The 11,773-nt window shown below is 36.3% G+C and overlaps 2 protein-coding genes across 2 annotated transcripts; both read right to left on the minus strand.

Moving 5' to 3' along the window:
- Positions 1 to 2,655: 2,655 nt before the first annotated feature.
- On the minus strand, positions 2,656 to 6,585 carry LOC125567916. The gene is made up of 3 exons (XM_048728938.1): positions 3,121 to 6,585; positions 2,975 to 3,009; positions 2,656 to 2,894 (listed from the first exon to the last, which is right to left on the minus strand). Exon 1 carries the CDS (start codon positions 6,517 to 6,519, stop codon positions 4,216 to 4,218), a length of 2,304 nt encoding a protein of 767 aa, XP_048584895.1. The 5' UTR covers positions 6,520 to 6,585; the 3' UTR covers positions 2,656 to 2,894; positions 2,975 to 3,009; positions 3,121 to 4,215.
- A 414-nt stretch (positions 6,586 to 6,999) lies between these two features.
- On the minus strand, positions 7,000 to 8,812 carry LOC125568046. Its single transcript, XM_048729357.1, has one exon. It carries the CDS (start codon positions 8,167 to 8,169, stop codon positions 7,000 to 7,002), a length of 1,170 nt encoding a protein of 389 aa, XP_048585314.1. The 5' UTR covers positions 8,170 to 8,812.
- Between the last annotated feature and the right edge of the window lie 2,961 nt (positions 8,813 to 11,773).

The raw sequence follows: 11,773 nt of genomic DNA on the forward strand, positions 1-11,773 counted from the left end.
AAATGTGTTACCGCCTTTTCCTGTTTGGTATCGGCGTGCTCATCTGTGATCTGGTTCGCATGGCCTCCACGTCGCGAACGGCTGCCGTTCCTACCGCGTGACTACTGGGAGTTATTTTCTGGTCTTACTACCCGGCAGAATTTGCTCTTCGCAAAAATGTTTTGTTTATAAATAACTCAAGTGCACCAGTCCCTTAGATTCAACTGAGGAGTTCCAAATACGAAATTTTAAAATCGCCCAAAATTGGTTTAAAGTTAGTCGATGGTTCTCTTATCATGGTAAAAAAGTTTGAGTTACAAACAATAAATATTTTTCAAGAAAAAACGAATTTACGATTTTGCCTATAAAATCGCCGATTTGGGGGCATTTTTCACCTTTCAAACAAAATCGTAAAATTCTATCTAAATATAGGCGGAATTTAAAAAAGCGCTACAGATCATTAGAAAGGAGTGGATAAGGTATAAAACGAGTGGTTTCTTTACTTTTTCCGGCAAGAAAAAAATATATTTTATTGCTGTCCAAACATCTCAACAAAAAACGTCGACTTAAATATTAGTCTAAATTAGGGGCTTATAAATCCAATGGTACGTGGATTTTCGCAGAAATTTTGCACTTTGAGCAAAGATTGGTGTTATTTCTTTCGATTCAGCAAATAAAAAATTGGGGGAATCAAATTCCCGAATTATAATGAGGCCGAGCGCAACCCCATGTCGAGCTCAAATAACACGCGATTTTCTTGACAGCCGTCTTTATTAGATACACATACCTGTTTGTACGGAAGACAAATCACAGAAAATAAACTCTATCCTTGCTGTATACTTATTTTAGATGCTGTATAATAGTCTTGGTTCATCCTTGGAGGCTACTGGAAGTCAATAAAGACATTACAATGAAAAATATTTGCTATTTTGTACATACTTCAGTTCAGAACGCCTGCCGGAATGGCAGGACTTTGAAGGATTTGTTTTGGGTTTTAAAGTTTCTTTACGCTTCATCGAAGTAAAAGATATTTAAGCACATCAGTTCTTACATTCTGCCAGGAGGTTTCTCGGGAAAAGGCCGATTTGTAAGATTAATTTCAATCAACAAAGGTGCCCGTACAAATGCAAATGAACAAGAGAACAAGACTGTCAAGCTTGCCAAGAGTCAGACTGAATTCCCAGACATCCTAATCCCTGCATACATCCTGCAGAAATACCCTCGCTACTGGCAGGCTCATCTTGAAAGGATCATTCATTTCCTTTTGGCTGGTCCAGATGTGTGGTGGGAATATGACGGTGAAAACATAACTTTTCTTGACTCAGATGCTTAGCTTCAGAAGGTGCATCACTTCCTTATTTCCGAAATAAAAGAATATCTTGCAGGGTACTGGAGCACGTGAATGGAGAAAAGCTTACAAATACAAGCACATGTTTTGTATTTTGCTAAAGAACATGATGTTGTTATCAATGGCAACAGCATTCTTAACAACAGATCCCGAAGAAGGTGAACTTGATGATGTGCAAGCGACTCCATGCCATGAAAGTGACAAAGCAATTGACAACGCAACAGTCGTTACATTTCTTGCCAACGGCCTTGCAACTCTTATCACAGGCACTCTCTTCCCGCAACAGAAGCACACTACCGCATTTTTGTTTGAGATCGCCGACACGGAGGCGGGTGTGTCGCTCTGGCCCTCACGTCCGCTTTTTGCATTAAGCGAAAGGAATGCACTTGCCTCTTGTACGGCCTCCGAAAGTTTTAACGAACTCCTCTTTTGGAGAAGTTTTCGTTCAATCCCTGGGTGATTTATCCCAAAGATAACCTGTTCCATCAGATTCTCGTTAAGAATTTCTCCGGTAAACTCACAATACCGTGCCGCGTTGCGTAGCCGCACCTCGAACTCGATAACGCTCTTCTTCTCGTCTCTTCTAACAGCCGGAAACTTTGCTCTTTCTAAACGAGTGTTACAAAACCATAGAGCTCGAAGTAGCACTCTAAGCGCTCGATATACTCTTCGATGTCCCTCACCCCTGCAGGCCATCATTAAAGCATGTGTACATCTGCATTTTGCCATCAGTTTTCTTGACAGTTAAGTTGCAAACCAGTTTTGTTTGGCATTCTGAAAAGAGCATAGTTGTTTGGCAAGTTGGCAGGGGACATGTTATCATGTCATCTTCACTATCATCTTGATTTAGCGTGGTGTTGCATACAACACAAGAGTTTGCTGCTTTCACATTGGCACCGATAAACCGTCCCTCGATAATATTTTCAGCAAATTGCTCAGATGTTAAGTTTATGTCATGGATTTGTCGATCAGCTGGTTCAATTGATGTTGAAGTATTTGTAGATAGATATTTAACGTCATCAAATACTCTGATTCTAACATTCTTAAATGTGTACGTTTTTCCACATTATACTCTGTCAATAAGGTCTTCCCAGAGAGTGAGTTTTATTGTGCTATGCTCATCACCAATGATACAGTCTGATTTCTTTAGCTGTTGACCTTGTTTAATGATCAATTGATTTTCGTGATTCTTTGTTACCACCTTAGCAACAATGTCAACTGCCTTGTATTCTGGCGCTGATAACGCTTCTTGCACTGTCACAATAGATGAGACAACTTGGGAGTTATATGAGAATTCTGGCGCTGCTGATGTTATCTTTGATTTTTTCGTCATTCTGAACTCTTCAGAGGTACTGGTGCTAGCCATTCTTTTGGTGGCTGTGATTTTTATTGGTGATTTATTTTGGTATGGTTCAAGGAGATTTTTTCTTAGCTGTGGGTCATAGCACACGGCACGGACCTTTTCATCTTCTCCAGTTTGGACAAGACAGTCAAAGTATGGTTTTCTGTTTTTTTTTCGCATGCTTAACAGGACTTAGGCTATGAACAAAACCCTCTAGTTGAACATCTGAAAGAATAGAACTTATTTTAGTCATTGCAAACACATTGTTTATTATGCTTCACACAACAAAGAAATATATATCTTACCTGGTGAGTCGTCAGCTTTGTTGAGTTGTTGTTGTCTGCAATTAAAAGGAGATGTTATGTAATAATATTAGCAAAGAGTACAAAGATATTACCTAAGATAAGATGGAAACGAAAAATAGAAATGAAATTAAGATACAAGTACTTACGGGTTTGTTGTAGGAGTGCTCATGTTGGTATTCTGTAATGAAATAAAGTGTATCTAAACAATTGCACTATTGAGTGTATTTAACTGTGTTTCTAATACATAATATTTATAATAAGTACCTAATTATTCAGAATACCGGTAGTCTTATAAGAACATAATCAGTATGTGCTAATGTTAAATAAACTAGTGTGTAATGTAAATTGTTTGCACTGTATTTATAGACTCCATTATCAATTTTTGCCTTTAGTTAATGAAGCTGTTTATCAATACACAAATGGCTTTATGATCAGAAAAATATGTCTCCAAAATCTGAAAGCTTGTTTGCACTTCAGGTAAATTAGTGTAGATGTGGTCAATACAGGTTTTACTGTCTGTTGTACTACATGAAACTAGCTGTCTATAACAATTTTGTGTTATAAAAAAGTTATAAAGTGATGCACGGCGTGATTCACTGAACCAGTTCACATTGAAATCACCAATAAAAATGTTAATTTGTGTTGGTAGAGAGTCTAGTGTCTCTTTCATAGCATTACATAATTCTGTTATTGATACTGTTGGTGAGCTGTATACTCCCAATATTGTAATATGAGGTATGATCATAAACCTCAAAATAGTTATTTCTACACCATGTATATTACTACAAAATGGATATCCTGGGTAATAGTCAAGACGGCTATACACTGCTGTACCTCCATATGGCCTTACATTTTGTCTTGGTGTACCATCATTTCTGAACAATGTATAGTTTTTATCATCTAATAGATATGAATCATCATTTTCATGCTGAAAAAATCTTGTTTCTGAAAAAATATTTACATCAGTGCTTGAGTAATTTAAGTCATGACGTATGTCATCTATATGCTTGTGCAATGATCTTGCATTGAGAAAACAGATTTTAATACTAGCTTGCGGTGCTTCATATATGGGACTAACAGAAAGTGACAGTTTTCCTTCAGTTCTCAATCGATGCATTTCAGTTTGGACGTCAGTATTAACAGCTATTTTGCTTTCACATAAGTCAGTTATATATAGACCATCTATAGTTGTTACTCTACTTAATCCTACATAATGTATATGAGGAATGGCTCTTTTGGTTTTAAAAATTTACTACAATTCTACTTTCAGTATCACCCTGTGATCTATGTATTGTTTTAGCAGCAGCAGGTCTAAGTGGAAATTGTTTTCTCATCACGTGTACAGATCTTGTTCTACCTACAGCAAATTGAGTGCTAATAGGTTTGATTGGTGTCCATGTTGGTTCAATATCATTGACATATAGCTGTCTATTATCATGCCTGGTTTTTTGACCAACATCAGCATGATCAAACTGTACCCATATAATACCTGATGGTTTGTCTGTTTTATGTATTTGCATAAATTTTATGACACTACCAGCACCATTGGTCATACCATCATCATTTCTAGTGTTTAGTGATATCTCTGTTCTTTCACCAATTGCCAAATGCAAAACAGAATGCAGTTGTTTTGTTTTTCTAGGATCTTTAGGTATTTGCTTTAATATTTTGTCTCTAAGTTCTTCCGAATCTGTTCCAATGACAGTGTCATGTGCTTTAATAGAGTATTTTGGACCCTGAAGAGCATTATGAGCTTTATAGTTGAAGTCATTGACTTTAGCATTTTGAATAAATAAATGAGGTGCATCTTTGGGATACTGAGCACTAGTGTGGTTAAAAATTCTTTCCTTTAATTTGATTATATCCTCTTTAGTATGATTTCCCTCTCTTAATCTATTCAATAATTCAGCAAAGTCTTTGCTTTCCCTCTGTCGCATGATTTCTTTAAGTTCAAACATTTTGAAAAGTTCTTGCCATACATTAGGTGCAAGAACACCATATTCATCGTTATCCATGTCTTTAAATATATAACCATCCATTACAGGTTGTAATTGAAACAAATCTCCTATAGCAACAATACTAACACCGCCAAATGGTAGCGAGCTGCCTTTGATGTCTTTAAGTCTATTATTGAATTGGACATTAAACATAGTATTACCAACCATAGATATTTCATCTACAAATATCAACTTAAGTCCACCTATTTGACATCTTAATGTATTAAGCCTACTTGAATCAAGTTTCTTATAGTTCTTTAATGACTGACAGGCTGGTACTGCTAAAGCACTAAGAATGGTATTGCCCTTTATATTATATGCTGCTTTCCCTGTGGGTGCTAACATAAATATTTTTGTTTCAGCAAAATTAACGCCAGGTCTGGTGTTATAATATTTCAAAGCAGCTTGGTATAAGGCTTTAGTGACATGTGATTTACCCACACCTGCACCACCACTTAGAAAGCAGTAAAATGCCTCACCAGAAGTTTTTATTAAATGTAGTACATGATAGAAAAATTCTTTTTGCTCTTTATTCAAAGTCTGTACCATACATCTATATTCATCATCTGGCAGTTCATTCATAATAAGTGTTTCAGTATTATCAACTGATGGTATTCCTAAATCATCTGATAGATTATAGTTTCCAGTGAAGTCAGGATGTAAGTCTTGATCACCTTCAGCTCGGTCTTGTTGTTCAAGATTTTGAGTACAAGGTGCTATCTCATCAAATCTATCCTCTAATCTATTCATGTCTTGTTGTATTTCATTAAAGTCCTCATTGCAAACTGCATATTGTTTCATTTGTTCATTGATGACATTGGCAAGTAACATATAGCGTTCTTCATAAGATGAAAATGTACCAAGAATATCAGTTTCTTCATTTCGCCATGGAGTAAATAGCATTAGAAGTTCACGATAATATTTTTCCGGCTCAGCTTCCTTATTAAACCACACACTTCTAATTATCCTAGCCTTTGCTCGTTTTTTAGTTTTGCTACGTGGTGTTTTCTGAGCTTCTGTATCATCATCATCATTTCGATTATCATCAACAAAATTCTCTAACGGAAGACCATCAACATCAACTTGATTAGTTTGTTTTACATAAGGCTTTCCAGCACAATCATACCATGCTGCCCAGTCTGCAAGTGTGATATTTTCTAGTTTTAGAGGGCGCTTTGAATATCTTTTGAGTAAACCACTGGTATAGATTTCTTCAGAGTCATCATCCATTTCATTAATATTATCCATTGGTTTTAATAGGTCAACTCTTTCATTAGGTGGTGATGTATTTATAAATATTATCTGTCTAGATGATTTTCTCATTGGAAGCTGTAACACAATGTACACTGCTTCTTGTGCACTTATCTCAACATTATTGAGGAACTTACTTCCAATATCCCTTACTTGTTGTTTTATTGTTTTATTACCTTGCCTAGCTTCAGTACATGCCTCTCTTAAAAGTTCACTCATGCCTTTCTGGCCTTTTGATATATAATTCACTTTGTACACAGCACATGCATAGACATCTAAGACAAACTGTATATCCATGTTAGCTCTCCATGCAGAGAGACAATCAGGGTTGTAATTATTTATGCGTAATTCATTGGGATTTCTTTTGCCTTCCAATTATCTCTATATATTTTTATTTCCTTTTCGGGTGTATCCTCATCTAGAGGATATATTATCATAGTTTGCTTCATTGGTGGCTGTGGATAGTTAAATCTACATTTGCTACTTGTATTTTTACGGCATGTATACGAATGTCTATGTACCTGTCTATTAACCAAGACTAGTAAATCAGCATTGTCTACTGGCTTTTGGCAAGTTATTATCTTATCAATAAATGATGTGACATCTTCATCACTATCTATCTGAAATTGTGGTGCATCTTCAAGCCACATCAGCATATGTATATGAGGAGACCCTCTTTGCTGATATTCTACACGGTAAAACCAGTCAGATATTTACCTAAAGGTTGAGCAGAACTGAACAAGAAGTTTGTTAAAAATTGATTAACTTGATAAAGTGTCATGCACATGTCACAGGGTCACTCTGAATTAAGCGACACCTGTCATCCCAATTAAAATTGTCTATTTGTTCATCAGTGTATTCCTTATTGTCTACAAGCTGACCAAGTATTCTAAGTAGGTGCATCCATTGTGTTTCAGCTGATGAGAAACTACAAAATAGTGTAGCAGGACCTAACTGCCTAATCATTGCAAACAGATCTTTTTTAGCTTTTTCAAAGTATGGAGGTGAACCTCTCAATGCATTTAAAAATTTGTATCCATCATCATGACGAATCAATCTGTCTATTGATCCTTGCTGTTTAAGTTGTCCAGCAGTAATATTTTTGTTGTTTCCCTTACATTTTCTCAGAGCTATATGTGATTTTCCTAAGAGAATTTTCATTTGCAACTTTTTTGTTTTGTAAAATATATTTTCAATGCACACTGCAGCTCGTCTGTCAGACCGTCTCAACTCTGATTTACATATATCACTATAGTTAATATCGACTAATCTTTGTTTATTGTCAATTCGTGGTTGTCCAAGAAATATTCCAGGGTATGCTAACTCTTCACAATATTTGTCTCTAAAAACACTTAATGGTCTATTCCCTTCACCTGGAGCAATATTTAATATGTTTTGCCTTTCATTATCTTCTAAAAAGTCAGTTGCTGTAAACATAGTATCAGTAACACCAGCAATTGTTTCTGCTTCATCTTCATGTGATTCATTTTGGTCTAGCCCTTCAGAATCAATATCATTGTCATCAGTTTCATCTATTGTATCTGACTGTACCTTCTCATTAATTTCATCATTATCAGCTCTGTTGTATTGATTGATCCAGTCATTATTCAGTACTATACCTTCATCTATATATAAACTACTATGTGTTATAAGCCAATTTGCTGCTTGAAGTACTTTATATGGTCTTACATTTAGTGACAGTGCAGAACTCTTACATTTCAGCATCCGCTTTAAATTAACTTTAATTGTAGCAGTTTGATTTTGCAATCGTGGTAATATATTAACTGTATTAGTTACATCAGCAGGTACATTAACAATATTTCCATGTATCTTAAGCTGTCTCCCACTAGGTGCCTGCATTAATTTTTGAAATGCAATTCTTGGAGCTAATAATCTACATTCTAGTTCATTGAGATCAAAGAAATCTGGTTTATCTGGAAATGCCATACCATTCGCTACAGCACATGGTGGGACTTTATTTTTTTTGCAAATAATTAGAGCATGTTCTACAAACCCATTCTTTGTTACCAACACTTATCTTATTTGATAGATATTTCACAACATCAGGATTTGATTGTCTCAGCTTAGTAGTACTACTCACACTATGTTTATACCATAGTTGATCACAACATATACAAATATACAGAGGGCCTTGGTTTACTATTTCATGGAACCGCTTTATTGCAAATTCAATGGATGAGTTAGCTCTATATTTTCTTTGGTATTCATTACGCTTTGATTTCTTTTCTGGTGATGAATTAATTTCTCTATATTTTCTTAGGTATTCATTACACTTTAATTTCTTTTCTGGTGATGCATTCATTTCTCTATAATTTCTTTGGTATTCATTTCTCTTTGATTTTTTTTCTGGTGAAGTATTATTTTGTTTGAATTGCCTGTATTCCTTCATGTATTGCCTAATGTAGGTAGCCCTGTCTTGCTTTTTGTTTCATTTGAATTAGAACTTTTGCTTGTACTTGCTTGCTTTCTTTTTTCTGGACGACTCGAAATTGTATTTTCCCTGTCAATATTGTTCGAACTTTGTTGATGTGAAACAGAACATATTGATACGTAGTGCACTTGACCAATATGTCCTATGTATATTGTTCTAATATTATTTATTATTGTATTGCTGGCTCAACTAATGTGACTTCCCTAATATTTGAATCTGATTCTATAATATGAATCTTTAAACTCATTGCATCAGCAACAGCCTGTATTATAATATGATTGGCCCATGTTCCTTGTAGAGACATATTAGTTAAATACTGTGACCAAGATGAATCTATGATACTTTCAATAAATCGTTCAGGATTGTCCTTTAAATATCTCACTCCTAAAGCTCTAATTTCTGCATGTTTATTTGAATTACCATATAGCTGATGTGATACTGATTTGAAAAAGCAATCACCTCCTCCACCAACATCTAGTGGTGTTAAACCATGGCGAAGCATTCGGTATCTTAACGTAAAGTCACCATTACTATATAAACATATATCTTCAATATTATTATTATCAGTTACAGGACCAGGATTTAATTCAATGTCCCCAGACAATAAAAGAGTTTGTTCACATCCATTATACCTCACTGATGTTTTACAAGTTGCTCTAAAAAAGGAGCTATAGAAACTATTAAGTCTGTTAATGTATTTCAATTTCCAATAGTTATAGTTTGTAGCAATTCTGTAAAAAACAGATGAAACAGGTGTGCCCTTAATAATCATCTTTTTGTGTCTTTTTCTTAACTTTCTATATCTGAGCAATCTCATAACTTTTTTTTAGGGATATTCTAGATGGTTCTCTATCTCTACATTTGTGATTTAGTTGCTTTGAACATATTCGGGAATGTCTATGATTTTCTATACACTTGGAGATCTTGATAGATGGACAAGATGCATGTTTATTATTATCATGTTTGTTTTCAATACTAGGCATAGTTTTCTCAAATGCATTTGTTATACTGTTATTACTAGTTTTTGAGGTGAATTCGTCAACAAGATTACTTCGATCATTATATACAGTGCTAAAAATGTGATTTGTTTGCCCTGTTTTATCCGACAAATACAGCAACATGTACACAGGTATCCCGAAAATACTTTTTGTTCACAAATTGGTTTCCACAATATTTGCCATTATAGTGCCTTTCAGTCACATTGCTGTGATTATTAGTTTCCCGAAGGAAATTTTCAGTGTGCCGAAGCACAGTTAAGATCACATTGCTGTGATTACTAGTTCCCCGAAGGGAATATTCAGTGTGCCGAAGCACATTTTGAGCCCCATTTCTGGGTTTGTTTGCTTCCCGAAGGAATTCTATGCTCTCCCGAAGGAGATTTTGAGCCCCATTTCTGGGTTTATTGGTTCCCCGAAGGGAATTGAAGGACACCATACGGCCATAAGGACTGGTCTTGTGTAATAAGGCAAGCGATGCAATCGAGCTTTTGTTGGTAAAGCACCCCAAAATCTGAAATATTCTTTAGAAATACCAACATGACAAATGCATAAAAGGTTGTGCCTAGTACTAAACACAAAAGGGATAGAATACATTGTAAAAGAAGTATTAAATCAACTCACCTTCACAAGAGCTCGTGAATTCAAACGAGAAGTGCGAAGAGAAAGCACATGTTTGACTCCAATCATTTTTTGCTCGTGGACTATAATTCAAAACAACGTCGTAATCCGAAATCAATCCAATCCCTCTTCGCCAGCGACATCTACGACGACGATCACGTGTTCGATGAATGACCTGCTTCAAGTGAAATTCTATTGTTTACAACTCTTTCTTTCACTCACTCAAACCGATGGCATAGTGACGAGAGGCCCCATAAGGCCTTTCGTCACAATAATATTCACCTTCTTGCCCTTCTGGCTTTAACCAGAGATAAATCTTCTGTTTCGACCTAGGGTAGGCTGCTGTGATTTGCTCACTACTTAGCATTCCACACGCCACCTTTTCCATTTTGGACCCTCTGTCTTGGCTCCTGAACCATCTCAGGCTACAATTATGGGAAAGCATATCTGTGTAATTGAAATATTGCCTTGCTATGCACCCATCGCCGATAATATTTAAAAAAAAACATCTTTGAACATGCTCAATTCTCTAACATAGTGAGCTTATAATCAATAACAAAAACTTTAAAATGAACAGCTTTTTGAAACACGCTACTAGAAATGGTGACAGAACAGCCCCCGGTTCTCGTTCGATTGACGTCCACCGAAAACCAGTTGCGACTGAGAAACGAAGTCGATAAAACATCATCGCACACATTCGTCGATATAGAACCTACCTTATATAATTGAATATAACCCAGGTAGTTTGAATGTAAGTATTACATAAGTTTTATCCTTTCAACCCGGCGAACTTAACAACAGGGCTCTTTGATGTGATGTTGGAATGTGAGCTCTGACACCCGTGAAAGTGTGAGAAATGCTCTATTGCCCTATAGTTGTGCTCAAAAACGTATTTCAACATGGCACATCATAGTTAAAGCTTACCTGGCTGCGTGTCTAGTCGAGAGTGCAGGTAGATTAGAGCACAATACACAGTACACTAGAACTGCGTTCCAAGACCTGCAGAAAGTAACCTCCGCCACTCTGTTTGTGAGAGTTAACGGCTCCAAACTGTGCGGCACTCGCATCGGCTGATTAGGGCCGCTCATTATCACAAACGTCTTCGTGTACTTTCTCCCTGTAACCTTATTCACTGTATCATCATCGGATATGTCATCCTCGTAAAAAAAAAAGCGGAACTTGCCTTTCTTGACATGTTGCTCGCAGAGTCGACTCTTCCACACTACACATGAGGTGAGAGGAGTAACAGGCACGCGGGAGTCGACATCACGTGGTACAAAATTGGCCAATCATTAAGTGATAAATCGGAAGTCATGCGAGATCTCTGCGTGAGACGGGCATCGTGTATCAGATCGTTCCATTGATTTGTTGTGAAGATTCAACCTTGAAATGGACTTAAAGACAATCACTAGATTTGCGTTCGGGCCAACTGAAACATGGCTGCAAGACCATTCCTTATTGGAAAACCTATCACGTTGCAAGG

This window comes from Nematostella vectensis, chromosome 6 (assembly GCF_932526225.1).
Source record: "Nematostella vectensis chromosome 6, jaNemVect1.1, whole genome shotgun sequence".
In the NCBI taxonomy this organism is placed as follows: domain Eukaryota; kingdom Metazoa; phylum Cnidaria; class Anthozoa; order Actiniaria; family Edwardsiidae; genus Nematostella; species Nematostella vectensis.

Coding starts and splice junctions, on each gene's coding strand:
- LOC125567916 (XM_048728938.1), bottom strand. CDS start 6,519: ATGGATATACAGTTTGTCTTAGATGTCTATGCATGTGCTGTGTACAAA.
- LOC125568046 (XM_048729357.1), bottom strand. CDS start 8,169: ATGGCATTTCCAGATAAACCAGATTTCTTTGATCTCAATGAACTAGAA.